Raw genomic sequence first — 24,167 nt, 5'->3', positions numbered from 1 at the left:
ACTATGTGATCGGGTCCAAGTTGCTTAGTTCCTATGGGCTCCAGTCTCCAGGTAAGATAAAATAACAACTTATCTTATGGAAGCAACAAGGGGGCATAGGGTCAGCTCATTGGTGGCTCTTTCACTGTACTTTGTCTCAATACACCTGTCCATCCTGGATGAGAGTCCTAGGGAGGAGTATCTTTTGTGTGCTTCCTGCCACTCTGTGAGGAGGGCAAACCCCTTTTACTGCACCAAGGTACAACCAATTGCATGTATCAGTTAAAAACAAAGTTCATATATATGTGTGTGTGCACGCATGCACATGTGTGTAGGTGACTGCCCCCTCCCCCCCATCATCCTTAGAAACACGATCCACCTCCTTCCAGACAATGCCTCTCACTGGCCTGAGACTGGTCTAGACTAGTCATAGACTGGTCAAGACCGGCTGGGCTGCAAAAGTGCTAGTCTCTACCTTCCCAATCCTGGGATCCCAAGTGTGCGCTGCTATGCCTGACTACTGTTTAGACGAATTCTGGGGACTGGATTCAGCTCCTCATGTAAGCATTTAACCAACTGGGGCCTCCCCCGACCTCCAACCCAACCTCTGAGCCCACTGTCACCGAGATGGCAAACACTTCCAGCCCCCTATCATTTCCCCACGATCCTCTGAAATTCCTCTTTTCCTCCAGTTGTGTCTCCGAGTTACAGAAGAGAAAATCAAGGTGCCATCGCAGAGCTTAACCTTCCCAGAGGTCACCTGCTCCAGGCTACCTCCCAGCCACTGGGCCACTCTGCTAGCTGGTCATTTGGAAAAGTGGGTACCTGAAGCCACGTGTAAAGAGGCCTTTCTTATCAGTACCACCCCGTCCAGGGCCACGAGAGGCAATAGCACCATTCAGTGGATGTGGGGCAGCAGACTAAGAGGAGATGACAGACAGCAGAAGTGGCTGAGGGCAAGGTGCCCTAAAGGCAGGAGGCATTGCAGTGAGCCTGCCGGTCTTGTGGTGGGTGCTGGGCTGGCAAGCGTGCCTGCGTGAGTGCGTGCGTGTGACTGTGTCACTGTGACAGTGTGACTGCTGAAGGCAGGGACACAGCAGTTCCCTGAGCTGGGGGTGGAAGGTGTTAACTGTGAGAGTGCTGGTGTGGGTGGGTAGCCTCTGGGCCTGGAACTGGGGGGCACAGAGGGGTAGTAAACACCCCGGTGACGTTGAGTGATGGCAGTATTTTGGTGGCAGCCCTGGGAGGATGCTGCAGGGCTGGGGGTGGGGTAGGGGGTGGGGGGTGGAGGTTGTGTGACTTTGCAGTTCAACAGATTCAAGTTCAGTCTATGCCGGCATGGCAGCACACGCTGTGTGCCAGGCAACAATCAAAGAGAGGCAGACCCAGCTTGTAGTTGAAGGTTTCCCCGCTGAGGGTTTAGAGCTTCAACCTTGGGGCTGGTGTGTGGCTGGATGTTTTCTGATCATTCTGACATTTAATCCACAAAACACTTCGTCCCCCACTTAAGAGAATGTAGGGTGAATCACAGAAGGAGAGCGACTTGTCCAAGGTGACCCAGCTATTCAATTAGACTCAATGGAATCTAAGCTGCCAGGCTGCAGATGTCTGGTTCTGGGGCTCCGGGGCCACGCTCCTGGTCTTGGTCTGGGCCCTGCAGACATCCTCCTAAACACTGAGATAATGGGTGGGGTCACGGTTCACCTCCAGTTCTTGCCGAGGGGCTAGATTCACAGTGAGAGGGGCTGCGTGGCTCTCAGAGACCCCTCAAGCAGCAGTCTTTGCCCGAGGACCTCCCTTGGCTCCTGCCCCCTCCCGGCGCTGACTCGGGGCCAGGAGAGGAAAGGCTGTCTCCACCCACCTCTTGCACTCTCCCTTCTCCTTTATAAAGGCCGGAACAGCTGAAGGGTGGCAACTTCTCCTGCAGCCGGGAGCAGCCTGCCTGCCTCCCCCGCTGCCTCCCTGAGGGCTTCCCTCCGGCCGCCAGCGCCCATCTTTCTCCAGAGAGATATTTTGCGCACACACACATACACACACGCGCAAAAAGGAAAGGAGGAAAAAAAAAAAGCCCACCCTCTAGCTTCGTTGCAACGAGAAAGCCGGAGCAGCCGCAGCTCGAAACCTGCAGAGGACGCCCAGAGTGGCAAGCGAGTGGGTAGATAGACAGACTGACCCGCGTCTTGTCCACCTGTCGGCCCGGGCCGGCCCAGCGTGCAGTGGGCGCGCCGCGCGCTCAGAGCAGCCGTGCCCGCCGCTTGGGCCCCGCGCCAGGGCGCACACGCTCCCGCCCCGCCACCCGGCCCGGGCGGGAGTTTGCACCTCTCCCTGCCCCGGTGTTCGGGCCGCCGCGGCAAAGCCAACTTTGGAAAAAGTTTTTTTTCGGAGACTTGGGCTTGGAGGTCCCTAGCCGTGCGCTTTCTGATCTGGGGGGCCGTTTCTGAAAATGTTGCAAAAAAGCTAAGCCAGCGGGCAGGAGGAACACGCCTTTAGCGGGCGAGTGAAGACGAACCATCGGCTGCCGTGTTCCTTTTCCTCTCTGAGGTTGGAGTCCCCTGCGCGCCCCCACACGGCTAGACGCCTTGGCTGGTTGGCGACGCAGCCCCCAGACCGTGGATGCTCGCGTGGGCTCGGGATCCGCCCAGGTAGCGGCTTTGGACCCCGGTACCTTGTCCAGGTCCTCCCCAGCCCCCCAGCGACGGAGCCGGGGCCGGGGGCGGCGGCGCCCGGGGGCCATGCGGGTGAGCCGCGGCGGCGGCTGCAGCGGCCTGAGCGCCTGATCGCGGCGGACCCGAGCGGAGCCCACCCTCCTCCCCAGCCCCCCACCCTGGCCGCGGGGGCGGCGCGCTCCGTTTACGCGTCCGGGGCCCCGCGGGGCCGGGCCCGGAGTCGGCATGAATCGCTGCTGGGCGCTCTTCCTGCCTCTCTGCTGCTACCTGCGTCTGGTCAGCGCCGAGGTGAGTTGCGACGGCGGCAGCTGGGGCTGGATCCTTCCCTGGTTGCCCCAGCCCCCACGCCTGGCCGCCCCCTTCTCTCCCTGCAGTGAACTTTGGAGCCTTGCAGCGCGTGAGGCAGGCGCCGGGCACTGGGTGGCCCCAAGGGCTGGGAGGCCAGGTCCGGGGTGCTAGGCTCCTGGGGAGGTGGCTGTGGTGGGTTTCCTTCCAGTGGACCAATCTAGATCCCTAAAGCTTTTAGCGTCCTAGAAGGTGTGTGTTGCCCTGCCCCCTGCCTCAGGAGCTAGAGCTCTTAAGCTCCTTCCCGGTTAAGGGGAAAAGGTGAGGTGATCTCTAGGGTGTCTAAGGCACCGAGACCTCCAGAGTCCACCTCAGAACCAGCCTGGGCTTTGGTTATGCCCAGGACCCGGCCTGCCCTAGAAGTGTGCGCCCTCGAACTCAGGATATCCAGAGACCTTTGGCGAGGGTTTTGGTCCCACCCTAGCTTCTGCACTGGGCTAGGGTGGGCACCTTGGGGGTCATGCTGGATGATCCAAAAGCACCTTGCATCTTGGCGCAGGGGGCCCCAGCGAGAGACAGAGCCTCTAGAGAGACAGGCAGACAGATACATAGTTGGTTCAGACGCTTGGAGAGAAGAGACAGGACTGGAGGTGGGGCGCAAGGGGTTGGGGGGAGGTTCTGAAGGAATCCAGCCCCCGGGGCGGTGTGTGTCTGAGGCCCAGCCGTACCTGCGCCGGCACCCTGCGAGAGGAAGCACCCACCTCCCCCCCCCCCCCCCCCCCCCCGCAAGCAGGGTGCGGAGCGCACGCCTGCAGAAGCCTAGCTGCAAGGGCGGTAGGTTATGGAAACGTCTGCGGGAACCATCAGGTCGGATCAGCGGCCCTACCCCTCCCAGCCTCCCAGAGCAGTGAGTTGGCAAGTCTACCGGGAATCCAGGTGGGAAGGGGGCGGGGCAGGAGGAGGCGCGAGCCGGAGCGAGGCTAAGGCCACGAGAGCCGATTGCCCGGGTCTCGTCCCGCCTCCTCCCACGGAGGTCTAGACCCTACATCTAGTCGACTGCCCGCCGGGCCAGCCCGATCGCCCGCGGCCAGGCGCAGGGGAGAAGAGGCGGCAGGGAAAGGGTTAAGGCGGAGGGCTCCGAGGCCGCAGCCCGACCTTGGGCCTCGGCCAGCTCAGGTTGTTTTGACCACGGAGGAGCCGTCGCCGTCTCCTTTTGTTCTTGGGGTTCCTCGAGGGCCAGCCGGCCGGCCGCCCTGGGGGCCCCGCCCTTCCGCGGCTGCCCCCCGCGGCCGGAGCCCGAAGGAGAGCGAGCTGGGCTGCAGGCCGCTCGCGGCACCCCCTCCCCTCCTCCTTAGCAGCCCCCCGGGCCGCGGCCAGCTGTTGGGGAGGGGGACGCCGGGAGGCCCCAGCTGCCGCCTCGCCGCGCTGCGCCTCGGGGACCCGGAGGCTGGCCCGGTGCCAGGGCGTCCTGAGAACCGCGGCACCCCGCGGTTGCTCTCCGCAGCCCACCCCGCCCGGCCCCCGACTCGCTCACTCACCCCACGCATGCACACTCCTGGCCGGAGGCGATGCTCCGCTCCCGCGGGCGGGCGCGCAGAGCGACGGGCACGCACTAAGGCGGCCAGGTCGCGCGCCCGCCGCCACGCCCGTGCACACGCGGGACACACGCGCACGCGGCCCGAGTACACGTGCGCTCACACACCCACGCACGCACACAGGCACGCACAGTCCCTCTGGACACTCAGCACCAGGTGCCCGCCCCCACGCAACAGGTGGGCTCTCAGTGCGCCCTGGCACTTCACCGCCTCTGTAGCCACCCCATTTCCTTCCTGGGGGGCCTGAGAAGGGAAGGACGGCCCCAGATCCTGAACTGGACTCCGCAGCACGCATTTTGGCCTGTTTAGAGTAGCTTAGCAACCCCTCAAACTTTATCCCTCTGTAACGGCTTTTCAACCACCCCACGTGGCCGTGACGTTGGCGGTAATGTTGGTGTGACCCTGGAGACCCCGGAGTGCAGGATAGCCAGGCGTTTTTCCTTTCAAATGAGTAGCCATTTGATCTTCAAGATAGAGGGACGCCACCTACCTGCTGAGTGTGTCACCCACAACCTCCCTTCCCTTGGTTAATCCTGGCAGGGATATGGAGCCCTCCTTATGGGCGCTGCTGGATAAGTAACATCTGGATGAGGTTTCCCTTGCCATTCCAGCTTCCTCCAGCGGCACTCCACCAGTCGCATGAGTATTTGCTTTTGGGGTTGAGGCTGCTGCTCAGAAATTTAGCCTTGTTCCTTCATAGACTACCGGGATCCCAATTATACTGTGTTTGGCAGTTGGCGAAGGTCTTTCCACGTAAGCTTAGGAGTATTAGACTGAAATCATGTGGACACGTCCCCGTGAAGACCAGCCCAGGCAATCTCCAGTGTAGGGAGATGCAAGGAGGGCTTTCGCCTCTGGGCGACACTGTAGTTGGCCATGTTTACATGGAGGCTTAAGGGTTGGAGGCATGCTGGTATCCTTGAGGCAGCTCTGGAGGAGAATCTGAACAGGCTGCTGAGGCCCGTCTCCATCAGCTGAGCTGGCTTCCCAGAAGGTGACTGTCATGTGACTATCTGTCTGCCTCAGCACCCTTCTGCCGGGAAGGAGTGGAACACCCCCCTACATACACACAGTTACCAACCACCCCGTCTCCTTCTGGTTTACTAAGGCCCATGGGAGGAGGGGGAGGACCCACTTGCTGGAATCCCCCTGCCTGGAAGTGTGGAAGTCAAGGTGAGAGAGATTCTGGAGGCCCTAGTGCCAGAGTCAGGAAGTGTGTGTGTGGAGGAGTTAACGCAAGGTGTTTGCCTGGAGTTCATGATGCCCTCCCTCTTTCTGATGTCTTTTTGTTGTTTTGTTTTTGGTTTTTTCCGAGACAGGATTTCTCTGTATAGCCCTGGCTGTCCTGGAACTCACTCTGTAGACCAGGCTGGCCTCGAACTCAGAAATCCGCCTGCTTCTGCCTCCCAAGTGCTGGGATTAAAGGCGTGCCACCACTGCCCGGGCTCTGATGTCCTTTTTTGTGATTATGTTTTCTTTCAGGTTTTTTATTTGAGATAGGGTCTCTCGTGTGTTCTCAGACTCACTCTGTATGTGGGGATGGGCTTGAACCCTTGACCTTCCTACCCACCACCTCTAGAGGTATAGGTGTGCACAACCCTGCCTGCCTTAGGACAGCTTTTCAAGTATTGGTTTATGTAAGCTGTTTAGCACCTGCTTTCTTTCTTGAACTGTAAACAGCAGGGAGATTTCTGTCCTAGTTCCCTGATGCTAGTGTGTTAGTGGTGTTAGTGATGTTAGTCTGTCCTAGTTCCCTCATGTTAGTGTGGTGCTTGTAGCCTGAACCATCACCAATAAGTATGAAGAGAGTGCGACGATGCGTGGGTCCAGGCCAGCACTGCCTTATTTGTTTGTTTGTTTGTTTGTATATTGGGTTTTTGAGACAAAGTTTTTCTGTGTAGCCCTGGCTGTCTTGGAACTCGCTGGCCTGGAACAGGCTGGCTTCCAACTCAGAGATCCTCCTGCCTCTGTCTCCCAAGTGCTAGGATTAAAGGTGTTTGCTGCCACCACCACCCAGCCTCTGAGGTGCTTCATTAACATGGCCTCAACGAACCCTGCCTCCACCCCCCCCCCCCAATTGGAATATACTCTTTTATCTTGGGACCTGGACTGTCAGCAGGGAGAAAGGAGGTGGAAAGGTACAGAGGGAGAAGCAGGCTGGGCCTCAGTTTCTCCTACCTAAAATATGGAGCAGGTTGGACTCGGTTAGGGGAGTTGGCTCCTCTTGAGAGTGGAGGCGAGGACAGCAATGGCACTGGGCCACGCGGTGGAACATCCTGCAGACAGGGCCTTCTCTTCCAGCTTCGACATGTTTCTCTTGCTGGGCTGCAGGAAGAGGGGGAGGCTGAGAGAGAAAGGCCGCAGTGCTGTGCCCAGAGAAGGCTTCTCCATAGAGTTCGTCTCTGCCATCTCATCTAAATAAGGCCCGAGACGCAAGCAGGCAAGCCCTAGGAGGCTTCGTCAGCTTCTGCCTCTGCCAGCCACAGACAACGCCCGGGCGCTGGGCAGAGAGCCCGTCTCCCTCATTGCAGAGGCAGCAGGCTGTGAGGCTGTGGAGAGCCCCCCCCACACCTCCCCCCATGTGTGTGTGTGTGTGTGGAGGGTGGAGTTCAAGCCCTTTTGATCTGGCAGCCTGGCTGGGAGCAGGTAACTCACCTAGCCTCACTCTTGCTGGCTTGCTCGTGCCTCCTGCAGCTGGCTTCGGGGTGGGGCAGGGAGGAGGCTGTTTCTTGGGGCTGCCAGGCTGGCTTGGCCCCACCTGCTTCCATCCCACACCCACCTGAGATCTGGGGCAGTTGTTTCAGGTTGTCAGGTTTCCTTTCCTATGTATGGGGGTAATCAATGGATGAACCTCGAGGCTTCGAGAACTTGTGGCAGAAAAAAAATTAGGCTTCAGCAGCTCCATATTGGGGCCCCGCTTCAGCAGAGGGAGGACCATTACACACAGACACATGGACTCTGTTTACAAACAGGTGCTTCTGAGAGTCTCTCCAGAACACTGCATCCTGGAATGGACCTCTGGCTCTTAACACCCCCAGACCCGGAAGAGACCCACCAGCCCACAGGGCACCTGGTGGTGTCAGTGTGGCACTAGGTGCCATTTCCCGTGGCCCTGCGTGGGGGGTTGTGCAGTCACACCCTGGGGGACTGCAGCTCTCCATCCACCTGTCACTATCCTTGGAAATATTCTGAGCGTCTGGTTGAGGACGCTGTCATTTGCTGTCCCTCATAGGAGACATATGAAAAAAAAAGCTCAGCTGGTGAAGTATCTTTGATTTGGGACTGCTCTGCTTCGCACAGTGACAGGAATCCTCAGGACCAGCCGTGGCTGACCCCATTTAAAGGGCAAATAAGAATCCCTTTGTTCCCCTTTGGTGGTACTGGGGACTGAACCGAGGACCTCACCCATGCTAGGCAGTAGTTCTGTTGCTGAGCTATACCCTCAAGTTTTCCTTTCCTTTGTTTATATCTTATCACAGGGCATTGCTAAGTCTCCCAGGCTGGCCTTGCATTTGTTCCGTAGCCCAGGCTGGCCTCAAACTTACAGTCCTTCTGTCCCATCCTTCCATGTGCTATTCTGTGCAGCTGGAAGTAAGGTTTTTATGGTAGGATTCATTCTGAGCACCCTGCAGGGGGTGGGGGGGAGTCCTGGCTTTTTGTGTGTTGTGGGTTTCTCACTTCTGACTCTAGGGGTATTTGGGGGCAGTGATACTGTAGCCTGTGTGACATCCTGTGTAGTGTGGGATGAGGAATAAGCACTTCTGGCTCCACCCACAGTGCCAGCAGCCTGTCCCTAGACACGACCACTGCAAATGTTTTCAGACGGTGTCAATATACCCTGAGTGTGCCATCACTGTAATTAAAACTATTGCTGTAAAACAAGATGGGGCAGAGAAGTCACAGGGGGTCTCAAATGGTGCTGGGACTAATGACATCAGAACAGAGAGGAGGCATGCTTGAACTGTCCCCAGAGAGGGCCAGGAGAGGTTAGGCATGCTATGGCTTGGGTAGGGCCCACTCTGCCACTGGCTAGTCATCTAGCCTTGTAGCTGTGTATTAATTTCTCTAAGCCTCAGTTTTCCCATCTGGAAGATGGGACTAATGATAATGTTGGCATGAGGGATTGCACCCGAGAGAGCCTGCAGAGCAAGAGACAATCCTTCACATATTTTACCAGCATTTATCGAACACCGGCTGAGTGCTTTTCCCACCTCTACAGTCTCTGCCTGGGGTCTTTCCCCACTCAGCCTCTAGGGGTAAGTGGGCTAAAGATTGTGGTGTCTGTCCAGGGCTCAGTATGCTTTACCTCACTGGTAGCTCCAGCCATCCCTCCACAAGCACTTCTCTCCTTGGGCAAACAAGCCACCTTACACAGCCTGGCTCGGGCTATCATCAGCTCCTCTGTCCACCTTATGCAGCATTAGAAGGGAATTAAGTGTTTTCTAACTCGATTTGTAGGTCAGAGGCCAGACCAGAGAGAGGCAGCGGCCAGCTAGAGGTCACACAGCAGAGGATAGCAGTGTGGGGCATGGAATCTAAATCTCTTGAATACAGTTCTGAGTTTGATAAAACTCAGGGTAAGTGGCCTTCTTTAGACAGCTTCTGGCCATCTGTCCTGCACATCTCTTCCCAACGGTGAAGCTGCCATGGACACTACAGGATACCAAGTCCCTGCCCTGCTCCCTAACCTCTCCATCAAACCTCTAACATCCCTAGGATACCAGGCAGATTGATAAACTCCATGACTGAACAAAGTGACCTTGGTGCTGAGTGACGTCTCGGGAGCCAGGTTTCAAGGCGCCCCCCTCCCTGGCCCCCAGCCTGTCTCTTCTAGTTCCTAGGTTGGCTTGGGGGACCAGATCCAGGCATGACTGATCCTCTACAGAGTTTTCCTAAACATTAGACAACTGTCCAAAGTTGTTTTTTTGTCTTGTTTTGGTTTTTGGTGACACTGAGTTGCCCAGGCTAGCCTGGAACTTCTGGGCTCCGAAGATCTCCCTGCTCTGCATGGTGGTTCACATTTTTAATCTCAGTACGAAGTAGTAGAGGGAGTCAGATCCTTGAGTTCAAGGCTTTCCTGGTCTGTATCGAGTTCCAGGCTAGCCAGCCAGGGCAACATAAGACCATGTCTCGAGCCCAGCGGTGGTGGCGCACGTCTTTAATGCCAACTTGGGAGGCAGAGGCAGGCGGATTTCTGAGTTTGAGGCCAGCCTGGTCTACAGAATGAGTTCCAGGATAGCCAGGGCTATACAGAGAAACCCTGTCTCAACGCGCCCCCCCCCCAATAAAAAAGACCATGTCTCAAAAAAGCAAAACCAAACTGTCTTAGATTTTCTGTTGTTGTGATAAAACACCATGGTCAAAAGCAACTAGTGGAGGAAAGGGTCTATTTTAGCTTACAGTTTACATCACAGTGAGGGAAGTTCTACATCAGTGAGGGAAGGCGGGACAGGAACCTGGAAGCAGGAACAGAAGTCCAGCCCATGAAGGACAGTTACTGGTTTGCTTCTCATGGTATGGCCGCCTGCTTTCTTATAGCACCCAGGTTCACCAGCTCTGGGTCTTCTCACATCAATTAGTCAGTCAATGAATCACAAAAGTATACCCCAGGCTTGCTCACGGGCCAATCTGATGGGGGGCATTTTCTTAATTGAGATTCCCTCTTCACAATTGACTCTACTTGTGTCAGGTTGACATCAAACCAGGCCAATCCACAAAGGTCTTCCTGCCTCGGCCTCCAGAACAGCTTGGGACTGGGCACCGTCACCTGGCTCTCAACAAGTGTCTGAGACTCGTAGCTTAGAGGAGATCTCTCCCCACCAGCAGCTGGCCAGGGCAGGAGCCTCTATTCCACCTTAGACAGGGAGAGAACAATGCCCGCCCCCGACCTGTGCTCAGTTACTCAAAGCTCCGGTCCCAGGTGGTTCAGTGAACATAGGTAGGGAGGGCTTCTTCCAGCTCTCGGTCCAAGGAAACTGAGGCTCAAGGTGATTTAGTCCTCTCAGAGCTTCTCTCAGGCTGCGTGGTCTCGTCACAAGCCCGTGTGTGTGTGTGTGTGTGTGTGTGTGTGTGTGTGTGTGTGTGTGTGTCTGAGAGAGGTATGGTATCTTGCAATTTCCCTTTGCCCTTTACTGCTAGGACATCTCCCAGTCCCCTCTGCCCTCACCTCTCCCTTGAGGATCTTGGCACCAGGCCCTTGAGATCTCTGTGACTGTAGGGATGTTCCAGCTGTATGCGTGTGATTGTGGGACCTGCGGTTTCCCTGGAGGAAGCTGGCTCGGAGTGAGGCCTGTTAAGGTTCTAACTAAGTTTCAAGTGTTTGGTGACAGGCCAGAGGGGCTCTAAAAATAGAGTTTGGTTGGGCATGGGGCATGGGTAAGCTTTCAGGTTTCCCGGTTGGGCCTGAGGATTCCCTTATTTCCTCTTTGGCAGAGACTGTCAGTAGCACTGGGATACATGGCCTTCTGAGACCACACGGCTCAGCAAGCCTGTAAAGCACCTTTCGGGCTGGGGGCTGGAGTCCACACTTCACTGTCACTGAGTGAAGCCTCCGCTCCCACTGGGTTTGGGGGCCCTGGACACGGGATGGTACCTGCTCGAGCCTCTGCTGCTTTTTTTTCTTCCTTAGTCTGTGATGTGGCGATAATTAGGTCAGTGTGTGTGTATGCCTGCTCACGCGCACGCCCCTGTGAATAAATTTTAGCTACCAGGTGTGGAGGGAACAGTAGAGAGAAATGAGATTGTTGGAATTTCTCCAGGACCTGTGATCTGCTGGGGGAAGACAGATGGAGACAAGCCAGCGGAGCTGGGCACAAGCCTGGGTTCTGTGGAGGGCTGGGGTAGAGTGTTCCGGCTTGCTCTGAGCTCTTCAGGCCGTTGGTCCTCGGTGCCCCTGATGTAGCCTTGGATCTTACTTGCCCCAGCCTTACCGTCTATTGGTTGGGGGTGGTGGAGTGGGGGCGCGGGGGGCTTTTGAAGAGAGCCATGGTGAACCTTCACCCCAGTTTACTCAGTCCCCGGTGTCTGCCTGACAGGGGGATCCCATTCCTGAGGAACTCTATGAAATGCTGAGTGACCACTCCATCCGCTCCTTTGATGACCTTCAGCGCCTGCTGCACAGAGACTCCGTAGGTAAATTGGACCCTCCTCTAGAACCTCAGCCTCTACCCATCCGTAGGCAGACTGGTTGGTACCTGGGATGTGGGGTGGTGCGGAGGGTGGGGTTCCTGGAGCAGATTGGGCAGGGACAGAGTACTCAGGGCACACACTGAGCACCTATGCAGGTGCAGACCCAGCTCAAGAGGGTAGGGAACTGTCTCCCTGCCCCTCTGGCCCAGAGCCTGGTCTCTAAGGTCTCCTGGGGACACCTAGCTTGGATCAGCTGGCAGCCCTGCCCATGCCCAAGAGTGCGCTGGGCAAATGGGCACGTGCTTGGTGGCATACACGTGGCGGGGCCGGCAGGCTGGGTTGGGAATGTATTTATAAATGCTGTCTTCAGAGCAAATTCCATTCTATTCTAACCTCTGGCCTGGTCCCTGGAGCCCTGTTCAACACCCCCCACCCCCACCCCACCCCCGCACCCGCAGGCCCTTGTCCCTCTGGGGTCCTGTCTCTTTGTCACTTTGTAACCCTTGCCCAGACGCTATCTACGGGGGAACAGCATTTCCTGCCTTTGTTTCCTCTCTCCATTGGGCCCCTGGCTCCTTCTCAAAAGCATTCCCGGGCCCTTTCAATACAGCAAGGGCTGGGGGGGTAGTAAGGCAGGCAGGAGGGGGCCCCAGCTGGGCCCACCTATTGTTCACCAGGGCCCCCACCCGATGTCTCCCACCCGTGCCCGGCTGGCCAACTCTGGCCACACAATGGGGCAACTTCCAAATTTAGCTTTCTTGCTGTTTCTTTCCAAGGCGCTCTGCCGCCCAGCACAGGCTGCCCCTCCACACCCCTGGTGGGGGTCGGGATCTTGGATGTTCGGGTTTTCAATAGCAGGCCTGTTTCGAGGCAACCATGTGGCTTATTTTTTCCTAATCAACTTAACCTTTCCACAAAGCATATCTCTCCCCATCTCCTCCCTACCAGGGACATTCCAGAGATGGCAGAGAGAAAGGAAGAGAATAAGGGACAGACAGACAGGCTGACGTGGTCAACACCATTGGGCTGGACAGGAGCAGACCAGTCAGTTAGTGGCAATCTGCAGGATTTTCTTCAAACAGGATCCCTGGGATCCTAGATGGAGTGGCAGCCGGCAGAAATCTTTATCTTGGATGGGGACAGTGGGCTGGGGAAGATACAGGAGCCCCAGGGTGCCGTAAGGAGGTGGCAGAGGCTCATTTCCAGCAGTTCATCACCGAGAGACAAAGGGGTCTCTCCATCTTCAAGTTCAAGGCCTTCTGGCTACCCTAATAGTAGCCATCCCTGGCCAGTGTCTTGGGGCAGTGTAAGTGTGGCATGGAGGTGTCACCAAGCAGAGCTGGTGGCACAGAGAGGAAAGGGAGCCATGGCTACTGACGGGAAGACAAGCAAATCTCAGAGAAGGGGCAGAGAAGCCCAGCAGATGAAAGCCGAGGAAAGCCAACCTAGTGTGGCTGATGCAGGCCCTCCCACCCCCTTCCTTCTCCACCCTTTTTCTCCAGACCAGTAGGGCCATTGTCAAGGCTCCAGAAGGCTGTGTTGGGCTGCTGGGCTGCTGGCCCCGAGGGGATTCTGGGAATTTCCCCATTCAGCACTTCCTATGGGAACGCTTTGGAGGGCACTGGGAACTGGCCTCCAGTGCTCTGGGTCCCTGCTCCACCCTGGAGGCTGAGGAGGGCTCTCTGACAGTAGCAGAGGGGAAGGGTTATTTTTAACTTCATTAACATGAAGTTCTGGCCAAAAATGGGGCTAAAAACACTGAGCAAGGCTGGAGGCTCTCAAAGATGCAGTTAGGCCCCGCCAACCCCACTGAGCCATGGGGCTGCTTAAGGCTTTGTGGCTTGCCTGGTTGTCTCTTGAGAGCCGGGAACCTCCGCTTTAGATGCTAATTGTGGGGCCTCAGAGTGTAGAGAAGCCATCCTTGACCTGGGCCAGTGCATCTGATTATGCTTTCCCCTGCAGATGAAGATGGGGCTGAGCTGGACTTCAACATGACCCGAGCACACTCCGGAGTCGAGTTGGAAAGCTCATCTCGAGGGAGGAGAAGCCTAGGTAACACTGAGGGTCTGGAGCTGTCCCTCAGAGGCGGGTTCCAGGGAAGAAAAACTAGGGCACACCACCATCCTAGATTGGGTGCTACCTCCAAACTCCATTCCCCACTGTTAGGACTGAATGAGGAGTGTAGCTGTCTTTGAGGTTGAGCTCCTGTGCCTTCCACCCCATGCTGTGCTTTTAAAATAGTGGTTTGGGTCTTTCTGGTTTTGAAACAGGGTTTTACTCCATAGCCTTGGCTGTGTAAACTAGACTGGTCTGGAATGCAGAGATCTGCCTGCCTGCCTGTCTCAGCTTTTATACTCTGCAGCCTTGGAATAGATGTGGCTAACCCCACTCCACAGGTCTGGAAACCAGAGTGGAGAAATGAATGGAAGGCCTGAGGTCATAGGGCTTGCTTGTCCCATTTGAAACCAAGGTCTTCTCGGGTGGGGGAAGGGGAGGACCTCTGTCCACTATGGCCCATGGCTGCACTGTGACCTAATGCAGAACCCAGCAATTCTACAGATTGCTCTTTAGCAGAGACCAAGCCAGTATGTCTGTCGCCCCTAGAGAAGACTTCCAGGGGAAAGCGGGTGGCCACCTACAGTTTCTCCAAGTCACTGGAGAGGTGGCTGGCAGAACCTCCAGGCCCACCTCTACCTGTGAGCCGTTCCCTGTAAGTGCCCGAGCGAGCACTAGCTGTAGGACTTCACTCACCCTCTTCCCTGTTGTTAATGCCATTTCACAGATTAGGCTCTGAAGGAAAGGGCCGCATGCAAATAGACCAGTGGGGCTGAAGAGATAGCTCAGAGAATGGGAGCACTGGCTGCTCTTCCAGAAGACCTGGGTTCTGTTTCCATGGTAGCACAGGACTGTCTGTAACTCCTCTTCCACGGATCCCTTACACATGCAGGCAAAACACCAATGTACTTGAAAAATTTCAAAATAAGTAAAAAAAGAATAGACCAGTGCATCCAGGTGTGGTGGCACACGCCTTTAATCCCAGCACTCAGGAGGCAGAGGCAGGCGGATCTCTGAGTTTGAGGCCAGCCTGGTCTACAGAGTGAATTCCAGGACAGCCAGGGATACACAGAGAAACCCTGTTTTAAGTCAAACAAACAACAAAAGACCAATGCAAGCCAGCAGGGTCACAGTGCAGAAGGACTCAGGACAAGCATACAACTGTGTGTCTCTGAAAGATTGGGAGCTAGGTCCTCGACTAAACATTTACAAGGTCACACGGGATGATCTAGGCTGATCTTGACTGTGCTTCCTGGGGGTAGAGCTCGCTGTCCTTGTTTTCAGATGTGGTCAACTGAGGCTCAGGGTGGTTTGGCCACCTACCTAAGTTCAGGCCTGTTTGTGATGGGGGAGGTTCCAAAGAAGTCAGTCTGCTCCTGACAGGCCTCTTGCCTCCAGGGTCCCTGGCAGCCGCCGAGCCTGCCCTAATCGCCGAGTGCAAGACACGCACAGAGGTGTTCCAGATCTCTCGGAACCTCATCGATCGCACCAACGCCAACTTCCTGGTGTGGCCGCCCTGCGTGGAGGTGCAGCGCTGCTCCGGCTGCTGTAATAACCGCAATGTGCAATGCCGGGCCTCGCAGGTGCAGATGCGGCCAGTGCAGGTGCGCAGAATCTGCCCCGCCCCTGGTCTGTCCCCACCCCGGGTCTGTCCCCACCCCAGCAGCCGAGCAGCTGCTGCGGGTTGCAGAACTTTGCTGGTTCTTCATGGCTCCTTCCAGAGGGGGATGCTTGGGGGGATGCTCTGGGACGCTTTCTCCAAGACAGCTCAGACTATATAGTCCCTGAAAGTTAGATGGAGCCGAGGATGTGACTTGGTTGAACTGCTAAGTAATGGACCAATGTCACCTGCTTTACAGGGACACAGTGCCCCTGTCTTCAAGCTGCCCAGGTCCCCTCAATGCTCCATCATACTCAGGGGCCCCTCTATTTTGGGACATCAAATGTTTCTTTGGCAAACTTTGTGCAAGCTTAGCGAAGGTGGGACAGAGTGTCCTATATGGCAAGCACTATAGGAACCGGGACCCCCCTCCCCGCCCCCTGTCTTTTTGGAGAGATGCTACAGACGCTCTTCTGTAGGAGTGACCCAGAGGCCCGGGAGGCACGGCTGTCTTCTAACTCGGGTGGACAGGTCTCTATACCCTGGCTCAGCCTTCCCTTTTCAGCTTGCCCTGGGCATACCCCACAAAGCTCAAACCAGCCCACCCAGTGTACTGGCTGTGTGGTCATGCTATGCTCTCTTTTTGCCCTCTGCCTGTGGCCTCTGCCCGGTCTCCTGCCTAGACGTCTTCATTCATGGCCTGCCTCTGTGACCCAGTTTACAAATGACACGCTATGCTTCCCCACCCACTGCCACGGTCTTTTCTGTCCGAAGCTTTCAGGATGGACACCTGACAGCTGCCTCCCACTTCCAGCCTCTCCTTTAGATAAGGCCTCTCTCACTTCCTTCCAGATTACCATCTCCCCGTTCTGCTGTGGCTCCTGGCCTTGGCCAGTGCTCCAGGAATGGGGACCCACAGAACTCAAGCTCCATCCGGAAATGCCTTTCTCCCACTCTGGGGGGGCGTCAGGGAGGCGGTGTGGGGGGGTTATTACAGCAAAGCCGGAGGCCAGGTCAGCTAGGTTGAAGGGCTTGTTTTGATGGAAAAGCTCTGAGGGGCAGAGGGAAAGGCCTGACTATTGTTTGGTCCAGAGCCTTCACTCTGCCTCAGACAAGCCTCGCTTTTGGCTTTCGAGGAGAGAATCCAGCACAGGAGAATGCCAGGCACGTGAGGCCGCTCCTGCACAGGTGGCTTCTACAGGGAAGCATTGCTCATTCTGTCCTCTAGGTGAGAAAGATCGAGATCGTGCGAAAGAAGCCAGTCTTCAAGAAGGCCACGGTGACCCTGGAGGACCACCTGGCCTGCAAGTGTGAGACAATAGTGACCCCTCGGCCCGTGACTCGAAGTCCTGGGACGTCCAGGGAGCAGCGAGGTAAACCGCCTTCCCAGGGACTGCTCTGTGGGACTCAGCCCAGGCCTCTTTCTTTTACAACAGCTGGGGAACGGACAGGTCTCTAGGGGTCAGGAGGCTGGGGAGAGCGCTCAGTGGATAGAGTGTTTGCTGAGCACACATGTAGACCCAAGTTTGAAACTCCGGCATCCATATAAAAACCAAGGCATGGTAGCTTGGGACTGGGAAGGTGGAGATGGAAGAACGCCAAGGGACCAGTCTAGCTTTGGTTAGCTCCAGGTTCAGTGAGAGCCCCTGTCTCAGAAAACAAGAAGAAGAGCAATAGAGGAAGACTCGATGTCAACCTCTGGCTTCACACACACACACACACACACACACACACAAACACACGTGCACGCAGAGGCATTTAACCCTACACAATGCATATATCACACAGAAAAGACTTAAATGGAGAGTGAAAACATTTCTAGTTAGATAGTTAGATTTATTTGAGACTTTTGATCTCACTGAGAACAAGCTAGATTCGTCTTAGCCCTAAATGAGGTTGCAGCGCCTGGCCTTGCTACCAACCAGTCCCCTTCACTCATGACATCTCCTGGAGATGCACAAGTAAAGGCTGGGCATCCACGTAGCTGGGATGTGGAGAGTGGGTCTAATGTTCAACAATCCATCAGAGGAGTGCACATCTCTGATTCCACAAGGATCAGACACTTAGGTTTAAGTTGGAAACGTCTCTCTGTGTCGTGGAAGTACCCGAAGTCCAAGATGCTCAGGTCTTGCTCCAGGTCACACAGTCAAACCTAGGCCAGTGGGGTCCTGAAATTCCCTCTCTTGGCTCCTCCCTCAACCCAGCAGTTCTCTCTGGCTTTTACTCACCCGCCCTACCATCTATAGGAAGAATTATTTTTTTAAAAAAATTAATTTTATTTTATGTGCATTGGTGTTTTGCCTGCATGTATGTTTGTGTGACGGGGTCAGATCTTGGAGTTACAGGCATTTGGGAGCTGCCCCGTGGGTGCTGGGAATTAAACTCTGGTCCTCTGAAAGAGCAGCCAGTGCTCTTGACCCTCTGAGCCATCTCTCCAGCCCCACTATAGGAAGAATTCTTAAGTGTTAGTAGAGGAAAGTTAAGAATACTGAGGGATTGGCCTCCAGGTTCATCTTTGTAGAGCATAGGATAGTGCTGGTGTTTTGGAATTCTTAGGCTCAAACCTGTATCATTTGTGAGTAGTGTGAATTGGATCAGGCTTAGCCCAGCCCAGCCTCCTGCACATGGCCTTTAGGGCAAAAGCTCTGGGCGGGTGTGGGAGGGGGCGGCTTCTCTACGCCCCCCTGAGTGTTATCCCTCTAGGGAATCTGAGCTCCCCCAGATCTCTACCCTGCAAGGAAAACCTTGCCTTTGCATGGAAGGGAGGCTACCCCAAGGGAGCCAGTCTAAGATGAACAGACAGGTACCAACCTCACCGGCTGGAGGCCAGGGACTCTCCAGTGGCTTCCAGGAAGTGCTGGCCCCTGCCTTGCAGACATGGCTTCTCAGAACCCTGGAGGAAGAGAAGGTAGTGTCAGTCTGGCCCAGGATTCCCAGGAACTGTCAGTTTGGCCAAGTGTTGGAAGTGTGAAGCACAGATAGATTGAGGGGTTTCAAACGCAGCTCTCTGCCTTGGTTTCCCCCAATACTGTAGGATGAATAAGACCCACCAAGGAAATAAAGGAGTGTATAGTGGCACCAGGTACAGAGCAGGTGCTCACTGGGGTTCCTGCTTGCTTTATGTGCTGTCTCAACCGTAGGAAGTCACTGCTGCTTTTCAGAGTGGTTAAGTGACTTGCTCCACGGCACACAGGACCAGGAAGAGTCCAGGTTTGGACCTGGCCTGACCCCCTGACTAAGTTGTGGCCCAGTCCTCCATTCTGTTTCTCTGAGTGCCCAGGAATTTGAACAACAGACACAGCTCCAAGGAAAGTCTGGTTGTAGCTTAAAGCCTAGTGGCCTCCTCATCTTGTGGCCGGCTAGAGGAGCCAGAGGTTAGCGGTATAGGTCTCAGTAGGAGAGCTAGCCAGAGAAAATGGGAAGCCAAGAGGATCACAGGGGGACAGGCCATCACTTAGGGTGTTTTGTGGCTGACACTCACCCTGCAGCTCTGTGCAAGAACCAGGCTCCTTGGAGAGCTTACTTGATTTTTCTGCAGTCTGGCTGTGGCTGGAAGAGGCAGCTACACTGTGGTTCAAGAGCCCCAGTCCCCAAATGACCTCTCCAGGCATGTAATGAGACAGGGTGCTTGATACACAAAAGAGGGTTGGGCCAGTCCTCTGAAGATGGGTGGGTACACAGAACCAACAGGACTTCCTGTTGGGTAGAGGGATCTAGGTCTAGGCCCCCTTCAGGGAGTCCCCAGAGCCAGTGAGCTGTGGGGATTAGCTTTGACCTGGTGAAGTCTGGCCTCTCCCACAGCCTCTCCCTCAGCCGGCCCTGAGGCTCACAGCAGGCCTCAAGGTACAAGGAAAACCATTGCCATCAAATGCTGACAATCACCACTGCTTCTTCTCGAGCAGCCAAGACGCCTCCAGCTCGGGTGACCATTCGGACGGTGCGAATCCGCCGGCCCCCCAAAGGGAAGCACCGAAAGTTTAAACACACCCATGACAAGAAGGCACTGAAGGAGACCCTCGGAGCCTAGGGACGTCGGCAAGAGTGTGGGCAGGTGAGGACCCGGCAGGAAAGCCAAGCCTCAGATACTCCCTGGCTGTGACTTAGACAGGCCCTGTGAGAAGGCCAGCAGAGGCATTCGCTCCTTCAACCCAGGCATCCCTGAGTTTTTCTCCTGCGTAACTGGGCCTCAACCTCTTGAAAAGAGGATGCCTACCTACTTTAGCACTCAAATTTCCCATAACTCCTCCATCCCAGCCTTGGGGTCTACTGGAAACCAGCATGATGGCGGGAGCCCTAGTTCCTTGCCCTGGTATGGGGGCCAAGGGAACCCCTGAGCCAACTCTGACCCTGCATCCCTCTTCTCTGCCCACAGGGTTATTTAATATGGTATTTGCTGTATTGCCCCCATGGGGTCCTTGGAGTGATAATGTTGTTCCCCTCGTCCGTCTGTCTCGATGCCTGATTCGGACGGCCAATGGTGCTTCCCTCACCCCGCGTGCCCGGCCTCCTCTACCAGCAGCGATCCCTCAAGCCTGCCCTGCAGCTCCAGAAGCAAACAAAGGACTCCACTCCAGGCTGCTGGCTTCTCTTGACCCCAAGAACCTGGGACAAGTGTGCAGGAGCCTCGCGGGGGAATGTGGACTGGCTCCAGAGCCTGGCACTTAGCCTGAGGACCTCTGCATGTCCTGCCTGGTTCCTGGACCACTGGCCAGCCAGCAGGGAACACATTCAGGCAGGCGTCCCTTGCAGTCCCATGGTGGGGAGCACGGAGCACGGACTGGAGGAACTGTCATGGCACTCAGCTCTGCCACGTACTCATCTCTCCCTGTCCCCTCAGCCTAGAGTGGCGTTTCATTTTATAAGACATGAACTCCTCTGGGCAGGTGGCCACACGCCTTCTCTGATGGATTAGAGGTGCAGTGTGCTTGTGACCCGGGCCATGTCCCTGCCTCTTTCCGCCTCCCCTACATTCACTTCCAGTTTGTTTCTCTACCTCCACTCTGTGTCTTCCTCGTGTGCCCTTCAGTCTGCTCCTCCACGGGTGCGTGGATCCTGACTGAGGCTCTGAATGCCCCTGCTATTCCTCCCTAGGGCAGGAGGCCTGCCTATTATATTCCACTCCAGCCAAGCAGGGCGAGTAAGGTTATATGGGATGTATATTGCACATGGGCACCACATGTGGAGACTGCTGTTCACACCCTAAATATGGCCAACTTGTCTGTTACGACATTCTGGCTGACATAGGTCAAGCCTCTGAGGAAGGGGAGAGCCTTGTTTTAATTCATACCAAGGCCCTCTGTGGACTCGCTGTGTGTGCCCTGGCCCAGCCTGAAGCTCAGAGTGAGCCCATGGTGCTGGGGAAGCAATCCTGCTGTCTGTCCATTGCCTCCACTTCCTGGGTCTCAGCTGTCCCCTTCCTGGCAGGTGTGGGACGCTAGGAGACCTCCAAGGGAGGGGCAGCCCTCGCTGCACGTTGCCCCTCAGCTCTTCTGCAGTTCTACCTGATGGCTGCTCCCAGGAATCTAGCCAGTAGATTGGAAGTGGGGGAAGAGAGGGAGAACCCTAGAGCCCTTGGGGAGGAGGGGTTGATGCGGCCTGCCTTCCTCCCCACCCCCCAAGCCCTGCACTTTCCTGTCCCCATTCCTTCCGCTTCCTTCAGTTTGTAAAGTTGGTGATTATATTTTTGGGGGCTTTCTTTTTATTTTTTAAATGTAAAGTTTATTTATATTCCGTATTTAAAGTTGTAAAAAAAAAAAGCCACAAAACAAAACCACGTGAAATCTTCCATAAGTCTGTCTGTTGGCATCGGGTGTGACAATTAACCTTTCCATGTTGGCAGGAGGCATCAACAGCTTGCTACGTGTTCTTTTCACTTGGGGAGGCTAGGCGCCATCGGGCATTCTCATGTATGCACGCATGCGTGTGTGTGCACAGAACACACACAGACATACACACACATGCTAGTGCATATTGGGCCTGGCTCTAGGGGCAAGACTCAATCTATCTCGGGCAGAAGGAGAGTTGATCCTGGCCCCAGAGCAGAACCTAACAACTGGGCTTCCGAACTTGCTCCTGTGGAAAGATGGTTTTCTGTTAAGCAAGGGGAATGTGTAGTCCCAGCATTGTTGTAGGTAGCCTGTGTGGGGGACTGGAGGAGGCCTGAGAAGGACTGTGGGGGGTTCATCAAAAAAGGCCGAGCACTGGGCTTTAAAATCTGTAAAAAAAAAAAAAAAAAAAGGCTGCAAAACCAAACCCAGGGAGTCTTCCGGAAATCTGCTATGTGGCTTGGGACGAGTCACAGCTCAATCTGGTTGTAGAGAAGATGGGAAAGGAACGGATTGGTGGTCACCGCAGTTGGGGGTTGGGCCCTGGGGTCCTGTGTCTTCTCCTTACCCTACTCTTTTGGGCTGGAGAGGGATCCAGCAGCATGTGCTGAGCCAGCGGGCACCCACTGAGCAATACTCCAACCTTACTATTGCCTCTCCTCATAAAACCTTGGATGCCAGCTTACAGAAAGTCACATTCTGGGTTCTACATAAAATGCGGAGTTGGTGGGGAGCCAAGGGGGGACTCTGACTCGTTGAAGCCACATTGCCCCTACAGGCACAAGGAGTGCTGAGCTCCTGCCCCTCGATGTATGCAAGGTCAGCTGGAGCTAACCGTGGCTAAGGTAGGGGCTCCCACTCACCACAAGTGCTTGTCCCTGTCTGCATGTCCAGAGCTGTGTAACTTGAGTCTATCCCGAGTCCCAACCTTGTGCTAGGCTAGAGCAGAAGAGTCTAGCCCATGTCGGTGAGTGAAGCTAAGGGAAATTCCTCAAAACTCCTGTCTGGGCTGACATTCTAATGTAGGCCTTCCGCCTTTCCCTAAACCCCCAGTTTCCAGTTTCCCAGACACCAGAGCCAGTGCTGGCATTGGGGGATGGGGTGGAGGTGACTAACCAGGATATAGAAATTGAGACAGCTGCAGGGCCCAGGGCATGGGACATCTTGACAGCTGCCAACAGCTGGACTATTTAGTGGATGGTGGCCGAAACTTTGTAGAAGAACTGCTTGGATCTTACCCCTTACCCATGTTCCTTGCCAGGTATAGGGTTATGGGTCCCACGTCTGTCACAGGGCTCAACTGCTCTAGGAGGCAGGACGAGGGAAGTTTGACCATGCTTAACCCAAGCAGTTGCCAGGCGGGTGTCAGGCCACAGGGAATCCCTGGGACATGGCTCCAGGGGTGGGAAGCATAGTCTGAGTGCAGGACAGCTGGAGCTGGCTTGGGGTCCCCAGGCCTGTGACAAGGCCAGGGGCCATCTGGTTCTCAGGCTCTTAGACATCCAGGCACCACTGGATGCCTTGGAAGAGCTGAGAATGAAGTGCCCCACCCCACCCCCCGCCCCTGCTGGATCTAGCCAGGGGCGAGGGGGAAAAGAGAGGAGTGTGGTGGTCGTGTGGGGAGAGCCCTTGGCTTGTCGGCGGTGAGCTTGGGCTTGGCTGAGGCTGTGAGCACAGAGAGGCCTACAGAAGGTGAGATAGAGGCTATATAGGCGAAGGCCTTCTCCATGGCTCCCCACAGTGGATCTTGGTGAAAAGAGGCGGTCTTAAGACGTTTATTGTTATGGCAGAAAGTGGATGAGTAAAACCGTACACCACTGCTCAGGGTGGGTCTGAGGTTAAATATCTTTTGCAGGAAGGAGTGTCTGGGAAGGAAAACTTATTGGCTAAGCCTCCAAGCCTTTAAGTGCCTCATTAAAATGGAGATCTGTGACCACAAGGCCACATCCTCTACATGTGGAGGGACTTGGGGCATTGCCCTTGTGTGACTGATGGCCACAATTCTATGGAGGGCCGCAGCTAGTGACAGGGGCCTGGTGCCCAGGAATCAGGTGAAATGCCTACCGTTCCTTCAGGGTCACCAGGGTCTCAAGCCTTAGCTCAACCAGGAACCAGGCTGCCTTTCATAGTCCTACAGGCAGGTAGCCACATTGAGTCCTTTGGACCTTCAAATCATGAGGCTAAAATGGCATTCTCTCCAAAACGCTTCTGCTGGGAGAAGGCATATTTTCTCTCTCTTCTCTCTTCCTCCTCCTCCTCCTCTTCCTTCTCTCTCTCTCTCTCTCTCTCTCTCTCTCTCTCTCTCTTCTGAGGGAAGCAGGCAGGGTTGAGACAAAAATCTCACCATATATATATGTATATATATACAGTATATATATGTATATATATATGGAGAGAGAGAGAGAGAGAGAGAGAGAGAGAGAGAGCGCTAGCCTTGGCTGTCCTGGTACTCAACTATGTGTAACAGGCTGGCCTTGAACTTGTAGAGATCTGCTTGCCTCTGCCTCCTGAGTTCTAGTTCAGCATTCTCTTCCTACATCCCTTGTCTCTGTGGTAGCCCTCCAAGGAAAAGCCATGTGATTTATCTTATTCACTAGTCCTTAGCAGCTCACAGGTATCCGATATAAGACTGCTTTGAACATCATAATCCATTATTGGAGGGATGGAGTATGTCTGCCCCAAAGCACAGCTCTTCTAGATGAGCATACTCACCATGGTAAACTATAGATTATAGTGTCACTGTTTACAACAGGGTTCAGTTTCTCACTAGTTCCTTACTTGGTCCAGCATCTTCCTTGTTGGGGAGATCTTCGGAGGCTGAGATCATGTACAGTACCTGTGTCCAGTCTTATCTATCTCCAAGTCTGCCATCTGTCAATCCTCTCATTGATCAGTCCTCTCATCTGTCTGTCCATCCATCCACCCATCTGATTTTCATATATTTGTCTACCCATCCACCCATGTTCCCATCCATCCACCCACCAACCTATTATTGATAGATATGTACATCTATCCATTTGCCTGTCTACTCATC

The 24,167-nt window shown here is 55.1% G+C and overlaps 1 protein-coding gene across 3 annotated transcripts; it reads left to right on the top strand.

Moving 5' to 3' along the window:
* Positions 1-1,889: 1,889 nt before the first annotated feature.
* Pdgfb (platelet derived growth factor subunit B) lies at positions 1,890-21,088 on the top strand. Of its 3 annotated transcripts, none has more exons than XM_031349659.1 (7): positions 1,890-2,933; positions 11,560-11,656; positions 13,616-13,705; positions 15,107-15,312; positions 16,537-16,681; positions 19,211-19,359; positions 19,681-21,088. In XM_031349659.1, exons 1-6 carry the CDS (start codon positions 2,871-2,873, stop codon positions 19,333-19,335), a joined length of 726 nt encoding a protein of 241 aa, XP_031205519.1. In that variant the 5' UTR covers positions 1,890-2,870; the 3' UTR covers positions 19,336-19,359; positions 19,681-21,088. The 3 variants fall into 3 exon arrangements, with proteins under 3 accessions (XP_031205519.1, XP_031205511.1, XP_031205524.1); XM_031349651.1 differs by lacking the exon at positions 1,890-2,933 and adding an exon at positions 3,737-3,837 and having other exon boundaries at positions 19,681-21,078; XM_031349664.1 differs by lacking the exon at positions 1,890-2,933 and adding an exon at positions 4,750-5,519 and having other exon boundaries at positions 19,681-21,078.
* Positions 21,089-24,167: the final 3,079 nt, after the last annotated feature.

Source organism: Mastomys coucha, unplaced genomic scaffold (genome assembly GCF_008632895.1).
Source record: "Mastomys coucha isolate ucsf_1 unplaced genomic scaffold, UCSF_Mcou_1 pScaffold11, whole genome shotgun sequence".
Lineage (NCBI taxonomy): Eukaryota > Metazoa > Chordata > Mammalia > Rodentia > Muridae > Mastomys > Mastomys coucha.
Note: the sequence above shows the minus strand (reverse complement) of the source record. Positions and strands in the feature narration are given on the sequence as shown.

Excerpts from the sequence above, each read along its gene's own strand:
- Pdgfb (XM_031349651.1), top strand. The coding sequence starts at position 3,772 with ATGGAAACGTCTGCGGGAACCATCAGGTCGGATCAGCGGCCCTACCCC. Across the intron at positions 11,657-13,615 it reads GCTGCACAGAGACTCCGTAG|ATGAAGATGGGGCTGAGCTG; the intron begins GTAAATTGGACC and ends TTTCCCCTGCAG. Across the intron at positions 15,313-16,536 it reads TGCAGATGCGGCCAGTGCAG|GTGAGAAAGATCGAGATCGT; the intron begins GTGCGCAGAATC and ends TCTGTCCTCTAG.